Source organism: Pseudorasbora parva, chromosome 10, assembly GCF_024679245.1.
Source record: "Pseudorasbora parva isolate DD20220531a chromosome 10, ASM2467924v1, whole genome shotgun sequence".
NCBI classification, from domain to species: Eukaryota; Metazoa; Chordata; class Actinopteri; order Cypriniformes; family Gobionidae; genus Pseudorasbora; species Pseudorasbora parva.
Genome location: NC_090181.1, coordinates 42,310,903 through 42,330,653, shown reverse-complemented (window position 1 = coordinate 42,330,653; position 19,751 = coordinate 42,310,903). Strand labels below are relative to the sequence as shown.

The following is a 19,751-nucleotide window of genomic DNA, read 5'->3' as shown; positions in this document are numbered from 1 at the left end:
CCTATTTAAAACAAAGGCGTAGTTTGATGATGCCAAGTTTGAGCTCAGCATCTTGGGACATGTGGTCTTCACCTCACAGCCGGTGGGAAGGAATCGGGATAGGACTCGGGCAGCTGGAGCGATTGTTACACAAACACACGCCTCGCGAGCAGCGGGACTTTTATTATGGCGGGACACAGTCGTCGGCGCTATTTCTGCTTTTCCGATCATGAGTGTAAGGTAACGTAGCTCTGTTTATCATTAGATACATTTAAGTGTGTTTAAAATGATGTGATGACGTTACTCTGTGCGTTCGCTCAGCGGCTGCCGTGACACTTGCTCAAACTGCTAAGAGTAAAGCGTTTCTGCAGAATAACTAGTTTAAATTAGATTAGCAGAATAAGACTTTCATTGTACCGTGAAGACTGTCTCCTGTACACATGAAAATAAAGTTTGAATTTAATTGAATTTAATAAAACCGGAAACGGAGGGTAACGCAGATATGACGCAATTGACAGGTGACTCCCTCAGACGTCCTTAGTTAAAATAGCAATTTTCTCACAATTTACAAATAGTTGGAAACATTAGGATATTATAATTTTGGATATTTTACTGCAGAAATACTACATAGTGCACCTTTAATCCTGATATTTTAATCCAATCCGTTAGAAGGACAGAATTAGCCAGAGATCAGTTATCACGATTAGAAGATCTGGGATCTGTCAAATAATCTCAGATGTATTAAGCGAGGTATGAAGAACGGACCCCAGGTTAAAATTGCTTATTTCTCTGGATTTTACATTCTTGAAAACATTTGAGATAATGTAAGTACACAAGTCAACAAAATATATAACATTGATCTAGTGATTTTTGTATAAGCTTTTTAAGGTCAAGCTCTAAATAATCAATCATTCACCCTTCAACATGCAAGTTATGACTTGCATGACTTTCAGTTCAGTGATGCTTATTTACTTTATACTTGTTTGTTGGAATCAAATCATGTACAATAATACTACATTGTCAAAGCCTTGTGAGCTGCCTAATAAAATTAATAAAAGTTGTTTAGATAATGGAATATCTGATCTTTCCCTGATCTGGGATATTTCCCTGATTCCTTTTCCCGATATATTTTTAATTTAATATATTGATGATTCATAGATAACGTTAGGGAAATATATTTTCTTTCCTGGTAAGGAAAATGCTACACTATGTCGACCACTCATAAGACTTTGAGACAGTTATTATCGACTAAGGAAAAGGCGTTATAACTTATACTGTTAAAAGTGTATAAAGAAATGGGAATGAGGTAACGTTAAAGGGAAGCAGAACTCACCCCAGGCCGCCAGACAGTCAATCTGGAGAGGTAATTTCTCCAAAATAGGAACCGGTTCATATGCGTCATGCATAATGGAGCTCTTATGTACTACCAACCACACGTAACGTTAGATAAATGGCCCAAAATGGTGAAACAGAAAATAAAAAGCCCGACCACCGTGGGATCTACTGGCAGCTGACAGGACAGTTGTAAACAAATTCACGTTTATACCGCAGTCATAGATCGTTAACTTCTTTCTTCACCATCTTGACTCTTTGTCAAATGTCCCAGAATTGTCCCACTCCATCCTCCTTTGAGTCCTGTGTCGGGCCAACGTCTAAAAAATAACACCGAAACTCCTTTGTTTTGGTTGTGCTGTTAATGTGCCATGAGCATTTGGCTAGTTAGCCTCCATATATTTTGCCCTTTAAACTCGCAAAAACACAGATCCTCGAATTACGAATGCATTTCATCCCATTGTCCAGCGAGACGCCGTGATTTGTTTCTGTTTAATTGTCCGTTAATCCGAGCTGATATCTGACAGGGCTCGGTGTTTGACAGCTAGCAGCCAGTGCTGGGGCTGCGGGAACTTCCTGGAACTGTGACGAGCACGTGACTGTGAGAGCGCGTGAGCGTTATATTAAAAACATCACACGTGAAGCGCGTGCACTCTGCTGTCAAAGATGATTGAGATTCCCATACATAAATCCCTTACACAATTACAGTATTGTGTTATGTATTTCCTGAAGTTTATGCATGTATTAATGTATTTTTAAAATATTTATTAAAATTATAGGACAAATTGACATGCTGTCTTCTCGTGCTATCGGAAAATGTCTACGTCAAAGTTTTGTTTATGAGCTCATCCCTTTCAAATTTTTACTTGAGATTATTAGACAAACGTTGAGGGGGCATTCTATTTGGATTTTCTAACTAGTAGTATACGATCACTCCGATAGCGGCCCCTTTTGGGGAAAATCAAACCGCATACTGGTTAGATTTGTTTTGAAGCATGGTTTGAGCTGGTCAAGTGCAGATCCTATGAAACTAGCTTCGGCTCAGGATCAGCTCAAACCTAGCTGCCATGCTTTCAAAACATACCTAACCTAAGCAGCTAGCATATGCTGTTTGTTTTCTATTTTCAACAGGGCAGTATTAATAGTGTTTGTGACAAATATGTGATTCTATCCAGCTGTTCTCAGCAGCTTGCATACAGTACCCACACGTGCATAGATGTGTCCATATACCACATGAAAAGTAATCTTTAACGAAAAAATGTTATCTCTTCAATTCTCCAAAGATGTGTTTAATGGAAAACCTGTCACTCACATGAGACCCACCAATGGCAAACCATAACCATCTAATCAATTCCCGCCCTACATTTGTGCTATTTGGATACATATTTTGTCCATCATGATGATATTAACAAATAAACACAACTTTTATGAATACAATTTAAAGCCTAAATACAGAAGTAAAAAGCTAAACGTAGGGTATAAACAACAGTCACATGACCTTAACACCACTCTACCATTAAAGGGTTAGTTCACCCAAAAATGAAAATTATCTTAATTCCTCACCCTAATGTTGTTCGACACCCATCAGACCTCCGTTCATCTTCAGAACACAAATGAAGATATTTTTGTTGAAATCTGATGGCTCAGAAAGGCCTTCATTGACACCAATGTCATTTCCTCTCTCAAGACCCATAAAGGCACTAAAGACGTCGTTACAAAGCCCATCTCACTACAGCGGACAGACAATCATTTAATGAAGCGACGGGAATGTTTTTTGTGTAGAAACAAAGGAGAGAACGGCGCGCACTTCAATTTAAAAAACCGAAATCTCCGGTTTCACCATCTACACGACAACGCTGTAACCGGAGTTTCTAAAAATCTTCACCCTGGCCGGAGTTTTCAAAAAAGTCCGGTTTTAGTAACCGGATACAGCGTTTGCGTGTGGACGAACAGCCAAACCGCGTAGAAAAAGCTGCGGTTTTGAAAATACCCGTGTTCGTGTGGACAGGGCCTTAGACACGTATCACCTTTTTTTTTAAAGAAAAATACACAAGTTGGTTTCACAGACATTTTATGTTGTAGAATAAAACGTGGAAATATCTTTAGTTTATGTTCACCACAGACCTTATTTCAGCCATTCAAACAAACTCATTTGCGGTTTTGGGCCTACAAAAATGTCATCCCTGCAGCACTTATTAAAAGTGTTCCATTACTCAAAGCTTTTCAACACCATGTACTTTATGGCCATCTGGTGGTCAAAAGGTGCAATAGGACTACTGTCCCAAACTCATACTTTCTTAATGTGATGTGTTTGCATAACAACATCTGATCTTAATGGACATTTGTGCCATTTCAAATGACACCTGAAACGAGCTGAAATTGTCTTTAAAAACACAATGTGTTATTATGTAGTAATTTTACATTATGTAGTAATTTTACACACAATTCTGCAACAATTTGGTGTATATACTGTGCCTTGAGATGTGTATGTGCTTTTCTTTAATAAGCATTAAAAAAAAAAACACTCTCACATTTCTTAGTTCCTTTTTTTTTTCAGAGACCAAGATGTAGAGAGAAGGTTTTGCATCCTTATATGGTATAGATCTTCAATTAATTTTAACACAACAGGAAAACAGCAGAGTGAGGGGTGAGCAATGTATATAAGACACTGCCCTTCGCTGCAAAAACCTCTGTCTTTGCAAACTGCCTTGGGAGAAACCAGGCTCAGTTGGGGGGCCAGTTCTCCGCTGGCCAATGAACGAACACGTGTGATTATGATTCAGGCAGTTTGTGGATTGGTCGCATTCAAAATAATTAATCAAGTTCCTTCTGCTAAAGGATCGGATTCATCACGCCGGTATGGAGCCGAGGCTGGTCATATAGGGGTCTGTGCAAAGGACTTGTCTTGTCTTCACTGAGGATCTGTGCGAATGTCTGTCATGTCGACGAGGACTTCACAGGAGATTGTGGACACGGCCTCTGCTGAGAGTCAAGACTGCATCGTGGTCGTGTCTAGGCGCAGGTCCACCATCTGATCTGGATACGACCCAGAATCTGGCTGACTACGGTAAACCTAGGGATAATCAGAGAGACTAGAATTAGTATAGATACCATTGTTCTGCGTCCCACGGGACTTCAGCGCGAGACACAGCTAGCTGTCTAAAACAGGTGAATTTAAACAATGGCTGAGTGGCTAAACTCATCTCGTTGTCATGTGAGGGACCTGTTCATGTTGGACAGACATTTTAATTGCATTTTGTGTCTGTTAAGAGGCACAAAGACACCCTTTACGTCTATGCCCCCAAAGCTGCCGTTTGAGCTGAGGGGGGGCTCTGGGCATTAACCGTAATAACTTTGTGTTGCAAGCACCAATCCAGTTCGGTTTTTTTCTTCTTCTATAGACTGTACTCACAAAGATATAACGATCAAGATAAACTTAAAAATTTGCCGGAGTTGTCCTTTAAGACGTAATTATAAGTATATTGGGTGTTATAGGAAGTGCTCCTGGTTCTGGCTGACCTTGTTAATCCAGCCTAATAATCCTTTAACAGATGTGAATTATAGAAATGTGTTAATGCATTTTATGTTTGCCATAGTAAAGCGATGTGTTTTTTGTTTAGATTTAAACTGACAGAGTCTGTCTGCTTCCCGAACAAGGCTAGGAAGACTGTTCCAGAGTTTGGGTTCTAAATGGGAAAATAAAAAGTTGATTATGATATAGGTATTATCAAATTAATATGGTAATACTTACTTGTTAGGGGTTAACAGTTTATGACCCAAGACCAGTAGTTCAAAATGAAGACAAAGAGTTAGCAGTGTAATTAATTAAAAGAAAAATTTACTGAAGAATAGTTTGCAGTTTCACCAGCAGAAGCCAAGTTTAATTCTCACAAGGAGTTCGTAGGCCACGCTCCCTCTCTCACCGTCTCGTCGTCCCACCCTGTCATACACACAATTGTCCCAACAGTTGTACTGTTTTCAAAGTCTGTCCACGTCATTACTGCAAGTTGGATGATTCTGATTCTCAGAGAAAATGCACAGTCATGGTAAATTTCCACACATTGTCAGTTAATCAGATGCACGTCTCCACTTGTTGATGCTTTTACCCCGGCATTAGGCCCGTAGTGACCTTCCAGATCTGGAGCAGGTGCCAGCTTGCCCAGAAAAACAACTCCACTCATCTCTTAGGATGTCCATTCTCAAAACTGATCTGTAACACAGAATGTTGCGAAACATACAAAGAGACACACTCTCTCCAAGGTTGGAGCTGATTAAGCTCCAGTTCTAACTAGAATGTTCCCCAAAACATACTGATAATATGTGCTTTCTCTCAAGGAGAGTACAGACAATAGTACAGGCAATATTCATCTTCTTGGCTCTTTAGTGTTTCAGTAAAATTAAATATAAAATGAATAAAATATAATAAAAGACAAATCCATATTTCATATCTGGAAGCCGGGCTAAGTGAGCAAAAACTGTTTTTGCACTCCTGGCATTAGGGGTGTGTGATACCTCCAAAATCCAAACACACAACAACAACATGTTCTGCTATCAAGTATTTGGTGGCACATCACAAATCTCTAGGCCAGACCCCCAGTCACCACTCACAGTGTGTATGAGAAATACACACTTTTGAAAAGAAACAATTTGTGGTTCTCTTACGCAAAATCATAACTGGAAAGAAACATTATAATAATATATTAAGATAAATATGAATTAAGGCTTTTATTATATATATATATATTACATCTCACATTTTTTAGCCGGGACTTTTTACTCCGCCAAGTCGAAGTACTCTCAGAAGTGCTATTCCCCCATACATTGTTGTTCCATTTTAAGCCGCTTAGAAAAGCGCCACGTTTTATTTTATGTCATCATACTTTATCGTTCAACTATTGGTGTAACTGTATTTAAATAGGGAAAACGTGGAGTTGTTTGGTGGCTTCTAACTTGATCTCTGTTTGGTACCATAGTGAATGAACTGGGCTTAGTGGGCTAAGCTAAATGATATCAAATCATCACCGCGCGTCAGAGAGATTAAGTGCACACTCTCAGACGAGAGAGGTATGTATCAACTCGTTTTAGTTAAGGGAATAACATAGTTTAATATGAAAAAGCGGTGAAGTATCCCGTGCAGGGCAACGACCCAGTAGAGCATTACAATAATCTAGCCTTGAGGTCATGAATGCATGAACTGTTCAGCATTTTGCATTGAGAGGATATGTCATAATTTTGATATAATTCTAGGATGAAAAAAACTTGGTTTTACAGAGGCTAGAAATGTGGCTTTTGAGAACCACTGGTATAGAGTCTTAGCCTAGAAATCTAGACGCACCCTAGCGGCAGCAAATCTAATCTGCCCGTGAGCCTTCTGCCTTCTGAGCTGTATTCGCCAAACTCTGGTCGGGCCAATCACATCTTGTATAGAGTCGGTGGGCGGGGCCATAATGACAACGACCGAGTTGCGTTTGCGTGCTTCTAGTAAACACAGAAACTGGCGAACGGCAGTCTTTCGAATCAGCTTTGACCGCGACTCTGGAAGACTTGGAGTTAAGCGTTTCTCTGAGAAAAGAACAAAGAGCGGCACTGAAGTCATTCTTAAAAAGGGAAGATGTGTTCAGAGTTTTGCCGACCGGATACGGCGAATGTTTAATCTTTCCACAAGCTCTGCTTCACCTTCGTTGCTCTGGTTGGTGTAGCGCTATCCTATCGCGTGCAGAGGGAGTTTGAAAGACAAGCGTTTATCCCGCCCCACGGATTGAGCTGTCAATGGTGAGTTTCTAGACCAGTTGCTAGTCGACACTCGCGGCAGATTAGATTTGCTGCCGCTAGGGTGCGTCTAGATTTCTAGGCTAATTACGGTGATGAGTGGGTCCTGATACGTGTTGTCAACCTCCTATAGAGTTTAGAATGTCTCTAAATGCCAATCCCAATGCATCTTTTTCATTGTCTACATGGATATTAAAATCACCAACAATAAGGACTTTATCTGCAGCCAGTAGTAACTGTTGCATAAAGCTCCATCACTTCAGTTTGGGGGAACAGACACAGTCTCTGTGAAAGGTGAAAGTGTGGGATTTGACTTCTGTGACACGGGACTGCTAAAGAAGTCAGTTTAGCCAGTCTGTCTGATTCCTGACCTGGCCCACAGTTAGTCAAGGTTCAACTCTAAGACTATGTTTACTATAGAGAGAAGAGCGGCACCATCCCAGGAGTCGAGACGGAGAGATATCAGGGAAAATTAAGATTTAAACCTAGGATTTGAAACTTTTTTATGTAATGACCATACAAAAAATATGGTCTATGGTTCCAATATGTTGTGGGTGTATGGGATGGCCTGGATGAGTGTGACATTTCCCAGCCTAAAATTGTCCCAGTCCGGCCCTGGGCTACACTAAACATGTGGCATGCAGTGCAAGTGACATTAACAGGAGAAGATGACATGAATCACTGTGTTTGTTGTCTGATACTGAACTTACCACAGTTGTTTGATGGTCTCAACAACAAAAAAAGAAGAAGCGCAAGAGAAAAAAGAGATATGAGGGCCTGAAAGACATGTCAACATCCTAGCAAAATGCCAAAATATTATGCTAGTGACTAGTCAAGAAATAACACATTTTTCTGAAGGTCTGTTGGGCTTCAAACTTTGTTTTACTTTCGTTGTCAAGCCAACATTAAAGGTACATTTTGAGACACTTTTCCTTTCTAGTTTTTGTTACTTTCAAATCAGATGTGTCTAGTGCTCATAGCCTATAGTATGTAATACTGAAAAGTAACATGACAGTTGCTGCTCTCAGCTGAAATCCTTGGACAAACTACATTTCTTTAGTGCTCATGTTTTGTCACAGCAGTTCCTGGACTGCATGTGGGTGGAGTAACAGGCTTGATCATTCTCAAAGTGTGAGAATAGGAAGGCTCAGCTGTCACTTGTGAGAGCTTAATGTCACTCTCACACCCTAATGGCTACAACTGAGTAAGCGAAGAGTTTAAATATAGCTCAGCAGCGCGGTGGAGCCGCACACAATCACTGATAGAAGAAGAATGAGCACCTCTTGTCCCTGGAATAGAATAACAGCTTCACTGTTTGTGACTCATTGATTTTACAGCCCTCGTTACGACTTGCATTCAGTCATGCTTTCTTTCACTTGTTGGCTCGTGGTTTGAAGCACTTGCTTCTCAGTATAGTTAGTATATCTTACAGAGGAAAGATCTTGTGATAATGGGTACCACTTTTAGAAGAACCGTCTAACCTGCAGTACATGGGAATATAGGAACTCTTATAGGGACTATTGTGGGTAAGTTTTTCATTCATGTTTCATTCAGAGAGCAGCGTGTTCTTGTTGATCGCTCCAATATCTATCCACCACTTAATAATTTACTAAAGATTTCCACGTGAGAGTGCCATATTGTGCAGTGTGTACTATCTTTTACTTTCACACACTTACTTTCATACATTTCAAGCAATATATGCATGCTTGTCTTCAATTTGGAAAGTTGTGAATTGCAATGTGAAAGCTATCATGTGACTGCATGGAAGAAGCACATTTCCTGTTGAAATGGTTTAGGCGTAAATTTATTTTTGTAATATTGCGTATTACAAAATTTTGTAATATTATATTTGTGCATATTTGTAAAGTATGTCCCGCAGAAACTTTGTTAACTTAATATACAGTAACATTTTATTTTGTTATAGCTAAATGTATTAGCTATTCCTTGAATTATAGTTTTTATAATTTTAAGCCTATTGTAGGAATATTAACTAAAATATGAAGATTATTTATTATAAAGACCATGCTTGATATATTTTCTTAAATATACAGATAAGCCAAAATGTTAAGGCAATATAATGTTTTTGGCTTTTTACAACTTAATTTTACCATAAACAAATTACTACTTTGGGTGACAGCATAAAAAAGTGCACAGCAATCTTTATCGGCTATTTATTCCAATACAATAATAGTGGAATGGATGGGAAAGTGAAGGAACTTTTTGCCTTGTTTTTAGAAGAGTATTATTTTGAGGTTGTAGTGATCTATTGGTGTCTGGGTTGCTGATTGTAGACGCTCGTTTGTCTCTGGACGTTCATAGATTGGTGGCCCATTGACTCAGTATGGCTACTGTATTTTATCACCGCCTCATCCAGGTGTCGTTTACGGCTCCTATTAATACTTCGGCTTGCACTTGAACTTCAAAATCACCCTCGTGGAATGGCTGTTTAAAGAGCTATCCAATGATGTCACGTAACCAGAGGTCTTGGTTTTGATTTACCGAAGATGTTACAGTAGAATGAAACCTGTTAGAAAGGTATTCATGGGTATCATGTGTAGCAACATAGGCACATTAGTTGATCGGTGCAGGGCAATATATACATGTTAAGTTCTGCTTCATTTATTTACTTAATGGAGTTATGTATGTTTTTTAAAAAGAAGGATCTTCTGCTCACCGAGGCTAAATTTATTTTATCAACATACATAAACGTGAAATATTATTACAATTTAAAATGGCAGTTTCTCTACATGGATATATGGTAAAATGTAATTTATTCCTGTGATAAAAGCTGAATTTTCTGCATCATTACTCCAGTCTTCAGTGTCACATGATCCTTCAGAAATCATTCTAATGTTGATTTGATGTTCGGGAAACATTTATGATTATTATCAATGTTGAAAATGTTGTGAAGCACTACCGTTCAAAAATAAAGAAATAAAAAGACATTAATACTTTTAGCAAAGACACATTAAATTTATCAAAAGTGACAGTTAAGACATTTAGAGTGTTACAAAATATTATATTTCAAGTAAATGTTATTCGTCTGAACATTGCATAAGAATCATGAAAGTTACAACAAATTAAGATTTCCACAAAAATGTAGTAATGATGCAGATTTTTTTCTTTAGTTGCATTTGAATTCATTGGGAAATTACCAGCAGATTTTAGGGTAATGCACAGGTTTTTTTTAACAGTATCAGCCAATTTACATATCCCTATTAATCACATTTTTTAGGTTTATACAATCTGCATGTAGCTTTTATTGAAACAGAACATTACATTGATCATTTTGCGATTTTTGTACGCAAAAATATTTATAAAGGAATGTGTATGCACAAATTGTATTTGAAAGAAAGAAATGTTTTTGTTTTTTATAAGATCAGTTCAGTTGACATTACCCCATCAAAACTGCTGTGCACTTTTAAGCGCGTTGCCTTTAGTCGCAGTATTTGTGAGTAACATACAAGAAGCTGAAATCCAGTAAGACAACTGCTCCGACTGAACATAAGTTATGGATGTCGGATATAAATAGAAGCTGATGACTAAATACAGTAAGATGAACTGGGTAATATTTACTAATTGTAATAGATACTGATTGCAGATTATAAACTTATATGAAAGAGAATCATAAAACGTACACAAGATTGTGTGCTCACTACTGTAATGTTTGTCAGAGCGAATGTTAATACTGCCTCTGAATACAGTTCATAGACTTTGACCTTCTTCTGGAAGTAAGTGTCCATCAAACAGGTACTGTGTTACCTGCAAAGTTCTGACTGCGCACTCCATCAAATGATGAATGTTGTTTTCCTGTTATATTTTAGATTGGTATTAGATTATGTTTATAGTCCTTACATGGACACCTTCTAAAGTGACCCAGTCATGCATATGTGAAACTTCAGTGTGATGCAGAGACTCCATGTCTTGCCAAAGCCACAATCGCAAATGCCACGACTCTCCTAGCCCTTATTTAGACACATTAGACCCATCATGTCTGCTAAAACCTTTCATTTCTTCATTGGCAGCACAGGAATGTGGACTTTGGACAGCTGCTGGTACCAGCTGTGTCTCTTGGTTATCTTCAAAAGCAGACCAAATTAGGATTCGATAATGCCACCAGCTCAGCAAAAAACCAGGGATGTTCCCATGAGCACATTTGTCCCTTTAAAATCTGCAAACTATGTGGTTCCTCCCTAATATTAGTTTTTTTTCCCCTCAAAAATTCTCATTTTATTTGCATCTACATGCCTGCACACAAAACATAATAAGCATAACAACCATACATTTGATCAATTCATGGATGCATTATGACAGTCGCAGGAATTTTCTGCGTATGATTTTGTTGTTATTGCATTAAGGACATGAAAAACAGGACATCGATCCCAGGGAACACATGTGCTCATAAAGTGTGTATGCACTATAAATCACTGGGTAGGTTTAGGGATGAGGTGGTTGTAGTTTGTAAATTTAAAAAAATATTTTTGCTAAATGGAAATATGACAAATGGTGGTAAATAGTCCAGACATTGCATTAAAATGAACACGCATTTTGATTGGTAACGACAGTCATACATCGTCAGACGTAACACGACACTGTCATTATTTTTACGCCAGCTAGAGGGCGCATGACTTTAAAACGTAAATATAGGTCGTAATAAGGTGCTTGAAAAACGACCTATAGAGTCGTATTTTTTTGGAGGACAGGTTGCATTAAAACTAACATGCATTATGTAATCAGATTACTTTTTGATATTACAAGTAAAGTAACTCATTAAAACTAACATGCATTATGTAATCAGATTACTTTTTGATGTTATGAGTAGTAAAGTAACTATGAGTAACACGCATTACGTAATCATATTATTTTTTGATATTAGGAGCAAAGTAACACATTACGAGTAATGTGCATTACGCAATCAGATTACTTTTTAAAACTTTTTTAAGCTTATGAATGATATAATTTTTTTTTTTATTAAAACTTATTTTTTATACTACAGAATCCAAATGCTTTGCTTTGTTTTATTGTGCAAGGTTTAACCCTTTTTGTTTTACATTGTTGCAATTACTTGTAAAAGAGTTTCTTAAAATGTATTATTAAATGATGTATAGATAATAGTCCATCCATTTTGTTATATTATCTGTGTTATTATGTAAATCCATACACACAATGTACAATCTGTGGTACATTGCACAAACTGATTGTAAATATATATATTATATATTAATATATTATATATATATATATTATTTTGAAACCCTGCCCAGTCCTATGAAGAAGAAAACGCCCAATTGAAATACTACAAATGTCTAAAGCAACTGTCAGACATGCTTTATAAATAGCACTTTACTATGAGTGCTGACACCTCTCAAAGACATGAAATCATCATTGTACATGCTGGTGACAGCTGAATCAGATATTCCAGCTCATTTTAGCAGGCTCTGTGCACGTCCATATTCTGGATGAATATGCAACTCTACATAAAGGCAGTAGAAACACAGTGCTGGCTTGAACCTGATTTACCCTATTTAGTGTCAGACACACATCTGATGAGACTGTTATCTGAGCTGCATTAAACCGATGATCAACATATGAAGAGTTCAGATGCAACAGCCCCTAAAAGCCACTTTTGGCCAACATTTTGATAATAATACACTCTAAAAAGTTCTGGGTAAAAAACAACCCAATGTTGGGTCAAATATGGACAAACCCAGCAATTGGGTTGTATTAACCCAGCTATTGGGTTGTCTTAAGCAAATATTTAACCCAACCGCGGGATTAAAACAACCCAATCGCTGGGTTAAAACAACCCAATTGCTGGGTTCGTCTATATTTGACCCAACATTGAGTAAAACAACCCAACATTTTTTAGCGTGTACTGAGTGAATGCTCTCTGCATATAGTATATATTCATAAAATACTTTCACTTCTTATATTTTCAAATCCCAGCCTCAGCCCCTTCAGAAGTACCGGTACTTAGGTAGAAACCTATACACAGAAGCCTGACAAAAATGCTTATTTTAAAGAAATCAGATGGATTTTGCATCTGAACTCTTCATATATCTACAGGAGAGCACTCCCTTTAAAATCCTGGAGATGTCCATCATTTCAGTTTAGCAAGTTCTGCACTCTCTCCAAAACAATGTTATAATCAAAGGTGCTGTCTTTGCACTCATTCTCTCATTTCCATAATGTGTTATGATAAAATCATTAGTGAGTGCAGAAGTCAGTGAGATCATTGCTTTGGCTAAGATGCTCAACGCTGCAACCTTTAATGCAACTCGAGTAGATCTAAATATAGGCTAATGCTGTAACCAACACTTTTCACGATTAGTTAATTGTGGCAGATGTAATCGTAAAAAACATCGTAAAATTGTTCAAAAGAGTTCCACGTGAAATGCTTTTTCATATGCAGAGACATTAGCCAATCACAGCAGTGGCTGTTTACCCCGAAGTCTTGAAGGAGACACACTCCATTAAACAGAAAGTTTAAAGCAAGCCTGGCTGCAGCACTCCTCTCAGAAACTGAAGCCTCCGCGCCTCGATCGACCCCAGGTGGCCAGTCCCAGTCATAACTACAATTAGACCCCTTTGACATGCATTATACGAGCAACGCTTGGAGTTAAAAATCTTCATTTGTGTTCTACTGAAGAAACAAACACTTCTTGGATGCTCTGGGGGTAAGCAGATAAACATCACATTTTCATTTTTTGGGTGATCTATCCCTTTATAAGTGTGTTTAAAATGATGTGATGACGTTACTCTGTGCGTTCGCTCAGCGGCTGCTGTGACACTTGTTCACACTGCTAAGAGTAAAGCGTTTCTGCAGAATAAAACCAGAAACCGAGGGTATGACGCCATTGACGTTCCGGCTCATTGGTTAAAATAGCAATTTTCTCACAATTTACAAATAGTTGAAAACATTTGGGATATTGTAAGAACTCAACTGAACAAAGTATATAACACTGGCCTAGTGGTTTTTGGATATTTTACAGCAAAAATACTACATAGTGCACCTTTAAATGAGTTTAGTTTTAGCTAGTTATTTGATGCTATAAAAACGACATCATGATTGACAGCTGAGATTGACGTCTTCACTGAAGGAACTTGACACCGAGGTACTAACAGATTTTTTTTGGGAGGAGATTGGAGCTTTAGTTTTAATTTCTACATGTCCATTACTGTTTATTTCACACCAACATAATGAATGGTTCTGCATCTGTGAGAGTGTTGGCGGTCTTTTGATATCCCGCCTTTACTTCCTGCTCTCTACTGCACAGATTCTGATTCCGAGATCACTACTGCGCACTCTGCCCCAAATCTGGGCAAGATGTTAGTGCCATATTCGGACCGCCGGAGGCTTCAATTACTTCAGATTTATAGATTATCATGACAGAATATGCTAATCAATGACTTGAAGATAGTTAACTCATAAATTCGTCAACTAACCATTCAGAAACGTCCTGTCTCATTCTACATGTTGTCACTTCTTCTTGAGTCTCTCCATCATTGTCCGACTCTGGTTTGAACAGAAAAGGCTGAACAGTTTCTGATATTTTCAGTGTGTGTCTGTGTGAGGTAATCAGAGCTGCTTACATGAGCTCTTGAAGCTCCGCCCTCTTCTTGAAATGGGCCAGAAGCAGCCGCTCATTTGCATTTAAAGGGACACATTCAAAAACAGCAAAAAATGTAACATCCCATAATAAATTATATTATTGTGCTAAGGCGTCACATATACACTCTGGGGACATCAGAGACTTATTACATCTTGTTAAAAGGGACATTATATGACCCCTTTAAAACAGAGGGCTAAAATCTGAGTCTTTATTTCTGTTATGGCAGCTTTTAATGTAAAGGCCCGCTTTATATTAGGTGGCCTTAAGTACTATGTACTTACATAAAAAAACAAGTACAATGTACTTACTGTGTTCAAATTGTATTGCAAAACACCTTTGCTGATATTGAGGTGGGATACGGGTAAAGTTGGGGACAGGTGTGGTGGTGTGGGTGAGTGGGTCAGTTTAAGGGTAAAGTTAGGGACAGGTCTGGTGGTGTGGGTCAGTTTAAGGGTAAAGTTAGGGACAGGTGTGGTGGTGTGGGTCAGTTTAAGGGTAAAGTTAGGGACAGGTGTGGTGGTGTGGGTCAGTTTAAGGGTAAAGGTAGGGACAGGTGTGGTGGTGTGGGTGAGTGGGTCAGTTTAAGGGTAAAGTTAGGGACAGGTCTGGTGGTGTGGGTCAGTTTAAGGGTAAAGTTAGGGACAGGTGTGGTGGTGTGGGTCAGTTTAAGGGTAAAGTTAGGGACAGGTGTGGTGGTGTGGGTCAGTTTAAGGGTAAAGGTAGGGACAGGTGTGGTGGTGTGGGTCAGTTTAAGGGTAGAGTTAGAGACAGGTGTGCTGGTGTGGGTCAGTTTAAGGGTAGGGTTAGGGAGAGGTGTGGTGGTGTGGATCAGTTTAAGGGTAAAGTTAGGAACAGGTGTGGTGGTGTGGGTCAGTTTAATGGTAAAGTTAGGGACAGGTGTGGTGGTGTGGGTCAGTTTAAGGGTAGAGTTAGGGTCAGGTGTGGTGGTGTGGGTCAGTTTAAGGGTAGGGTTAGGGAGAGGTGTGGTGGTGTGGGTCAGTTTAAGGGTAGAGTTAGGGTCAGGTGTGGTGGTGTGGGTCAGTTTAAGGGTAGAGTTAGGGTCAGGTGTGGTGGTGTGGGTCAGTTTAAGGGTAGGGTTAGGGACAGGTGTGGTGGTGTGGGTTAGTTTAAGGGTAAAGTTAGGTGTGGTGGTGTGGGTTAGTTTAAGGGTAGAGTTAGGGACAGGTGTGGTGGTGTGGGTCAGTTTAAGGGTAGAGTTAGGGACAGGTGTGGTGGTGTGGGTCAGTTTAAGGGTAGAGTTAGGGACAGGTGTGGTGGTGTGGGTTAGTTTAAGGGTAGAGTTAGGGACAGGTGTGGTGGTGTGGGTCAGTTTAAGGGTAGAGTTAGGGACAGGTGTGGTGTGGGTCAGTTTAAGGGTAGAGTTAGGGTCAGGTGTGGTGGTGTGGGTCAGTTTAAGGGTAGAGTTAGGGTCAGGTGTGGTGGTGTGGGTCAGTTTAAGGGTAGAGTTAGGGACAGGTGTGGTGGTGTGGGTTAGTTTAAGGGTAAAGTTAGGGACAGGTGTGGTGGTGTGGGTCAGTTTAAGGGTAGGGTTAGTGACAGGTGTGGTGGTGTGGGTCAGTTTAAGGGTAAAGTTAGGGACAGGTGTGGTGGTGTGGGTCAGTTTAAGGGTAGAGTTAGTGACAGGTGTGGTGGTGTGGGTCAGTTTAAGGGTAAAGTTAGGGACAGGTGTGGTGGTGTGGGTCAGTTTAAGGGTAGAGTTACGGACAGGTGTGGTGGTGTGAGCCAGTTTAAGGGTAGAGTTAGGGACAGGTGTGGTGGTGAGGGTCAGTTTAAGGGTAAAGTTAGAGACAGGTGTGGTGGTGTGGGTCAGTTTAAAGGTAGAGTTAGGGTCAGGTGTGGTGGTGTGGGTCAGTTTAAGGGTAGAGTTAATGACAGGTGTGGTGGTGTGGGTCAGTTTAAGGGTAAAGTTAGGGACAGGTGTGGTGGTGTGGGTCAGTTTAAGGGTAAAGTTAGGGACAGGTGTGGTGGTGTGGGTCAGTTTAAGGGTAGAGTTACGGACAGGTGTGGTGGTGTGAGCCAGTTTAAGGGTAGAGTTAGGGACAGGTGTGGTGGTATGGGTCAGTTTAAGGGTAAAGTTAGAGACAGGTGTGGTGGTGTGGGTCAGTTTAAAGGTACAGTTAGGGTCAGGTGTGGTGGTGTGGGTCAGTTTAAGGGTAGAGTTAGTGACAGGTGTGGTGGTGTGGGTCAGTTTAAGGGTAAAGTTAGGGACAGGTGTGGTGGTGTGGGTCAGTTTAAGGGTAAAGTTAGGGACAGGTGTGGTGGTGTGGGTCAGTTTAAGGGTAAAGTTAGGGTCAGGTGTGGTGGTGTGGGTCAGTTTAAGGGTAGAGTTAGTGACAGGTGTGGTGGTGTGGGTCAGTTTAAGGGTAAAGTTAGGGACAGGTGTGGTGGTGTGGGTCAGTTTAAGGGTAGGGTTAGGGACAGGTGTGGTGGTGTGGGTCAGTTTAAGGGTAAAGTTAGGGACAGGTGTGGTGGTGAGGGTCAGTTTAAGGGTAAAGTTAGAGACAGGTGTGCTGGTGTGGGTCAGTTTAAGGGTAGAGTTAGGGACAGGTGTGGTGGTGTGGGTCAGTTTAAGGGTAGAGTTAGTGACAGGTGTGGTGGTGTGGGTCAGTTTAAGGGTAGAGTTAGGGTCAGGTGTGGTGGTGTGGGTCAGTTTAAGGGTAGGGTTAGGGACAGGTGTGGTGGTGTGGGTCAGTTTAAGGGTAGGGTTAGGGACAGGTGTGGTGGTGTGGGTCAGTTTAAGGGTAGGGTTAGGGACAGGTGTGGTGGTGTGGGTCAGTTTAAGGGTAGAGTTAGGGACAGGTGTGGTGGTGAGGGTCAGTTTAAGGGTAAAGTTAGAGACAGGTGTGCTGGTGTGGGTCAGTTTAAGGGTAGAGTTAGGGACAGGTGTGGTGGTGTGGGTCAGTTTAAGGGTAGAGTTAGGGACAGGTGTGGTGGTGTGGGTCAGTTTAAGGGTAGAGTTAGGGACAGGTGTGGTGGTGTGGGTCAGTTTAAGGGTAAAGTTAGGGACAGGTGTGGTGGTGTGGGTCAGTTTAAGGGTAAAGTTAGGGACAGGTGTGGTGGTGTGGGACAGTTTAAGGGTACAGTTAGGGACAGGTGTGGTGGTGTGGGTCAGTTTAAGGGTAGAGTTAGGGACAGGTGTGGTGGTGTGGGACAGTTAGGGGTAAGGGAAGTGCCAACTGTGTAATTACAAATGTAACTACAGAAATTAAGGTAACTCTTTATTTTGATAGTCCACTTTAGACATTTTCCTAACTATAAGTAACTTTGCAACTACATGTCAACTAACTGTGATTAGAGTATTTGTAGACTGTCTGATTAATATTTACAAAAACTTTATTTTGTTGGTCCCCCAACAGACACTCTACTGACTATAAGTAACTTGGCTACTACAATTCAACTTATTCTACTAACCCGAACCCTAACACCTAACCATAACCTTCCAGTCTACTGACAGTCTACAAATACTCTAATGAGAGTTAGTTGACATGTAGTTGCAAAGTTACTTATAGCTAGTAGAATGTTTAAAGTGGACTATCAAAATAAAGTGTAACCGAAATTAATTACAGATGTAATTACATGCAGGTATTTTTTAAAGTACAATGTAAAAACATGTATGCACACAATACGTGCATTGTATCAAATGATTAGTTACAATGTTAGTACATAGTAGTTAAGGCCACCTAATATAAAGTGGGTCCCTCTTTTAAGCCAATAAATAATAGTATCATATATAGTATAGAATATCCATCACTACTGTATGTCACGACCAATTCGTACGTATACGAGGTGGCTAATTCTATGAATTCATATGATTTGTCTTCAGAGTTTTAAGGGGCAGGGTTTGAGGTAGCTGTGTCATTTACGAAATCAAATACCTCGTAAAATACAAATGAACTGAATCAGGTGTATCACACTATAACAGTTTTCGTCCCAACTCAACTAAAATACTGATGATAGATTTGTTCTTTGTTAGACTTTTAGAAACACAAGCAGAATAAATTTCTGTATTAGTTGTTCATAAATCCATTCTGACATAATTTGTTCCACTGGATTGAATGCAGCAATTTTTGCATGGTTTTACAAACCATTTAGACCGAGATTCATTCTGCCTGTGTTTCATGAATAAGCTACAGTGTGGATTTTTAAAATATGCAAATAAAAACACATCTTGAATTAGATACTTTTATACCATTGTTTTTAAATACATTTCCACACTAGAAATGACATGAACATTAGTTTGAAAAACATTTTTCCGGTTCACTCATGTTGTCATGACTTTGGAGGCTGGTTCAGATATTTAATACACCAGTATTATACAAACATCACAGATATTCCTAGTCTTGTCTAGCTAGATCTCAAATGGATCTAAACAAATCAATGGAAAGGAGCACTAAAGAAGCATTTCATGAAAATCTATTATTTTTTTATGTTCCTCTTGGTTAGTGTTTTAGTGAATTATCAACAGTGAGATATAAAGGCGATTTATTGTAACATGGGGGATTTATCACAAGCGTTACTATCAGATCTACTATCAGGATTTGAGTCAAAAGTTCAATTGCACCCATGGATGTTTATTTCAAACTCTTACAACAGTTTAAAACTGACACAGTCAACCCACTGTAGTTTACATTCAGACAAGAGTCAACTAGAAATAAAAAAGGAATATTTAGTTGTCATAAACGTATGTCAGGTCAGGGCAAGTTGTCACGTGTTTTAGAAACTGACCTTTGAATTAATTAGTTAATTTTAGGAAGGTTTATTTTTTCATCTCTGTTATCATTGCATTGCAATAAAAACTACAGAACTTTGATCATAAAACTAAGCATTTATATATCATCTTACTAAGACACATTATAGGGACAGTTATAAAGATCTCATTGATTTACACAATTAGGGTCAAGATTACTGTACAATCAGAATTTCATTTTACGCTTTTTTTCTTCATATAAATATCAGCAACTGGACCAAACTGCATATTTCTGGAAAACTATATCAGACTATATGAGCCATATTGCCAAATATAATATAATAGCCCCA

The 19,751-nt window shown here is 39.4% G+C and overlaps 2 protein-coding genes across 4 annotated transcripts in view; one reads left to right on the top strand and one right to left on the bottom strand.

Moving 5' to 3' along the window:
• The window catches only part of vps39 (VPS39 subunit of HOPS complex), a 46,153-nt gene extending 44,248 nt beyond the window's left edge, over nucleotides 1–1,905 (bottom strand). For both annotated transcript variants that reach the window (XM_067456180.1, XM_067456181.1), the window contains exon 1: nucleotides 1,313–1,905. In XM_067456180.1, coding sequence (XP_067312281.1) covers nucleotides 1,313–1,385 — 73 coding nt within the window. In that variant the 5' untranslated portion in view covers nucleotides 1,386–1,905. The remainder of the gene's footprint in view (nucleotides 1–1,312) is intronic.
• A 2,053-nt stretch (nucleotides 1,906–3,958) lies between these two features.
• The window catches only part of LOC137090774 (filamin-A-interacting protein 1), a 32,964-nt gene continuing 17,171 nt past the window's right edge, over nucleotides 3,959–19,751 (top strand). Inside the window, exon 1 of one of the 2 annotated variants that reach the window (XM_067454724.1) lies at nucleotides 3,959–4,378. The gene's annotated coding sequence lies outside the window, so the exon portion shown is untranslated. Of the gene's footprint in view, nucleotides 4,379–8,353; nucleotides 8,607–19,751 lie in introns of those variants that run through there. The other variant, XM_067454725.1, reaches the window with a different exon arrangement.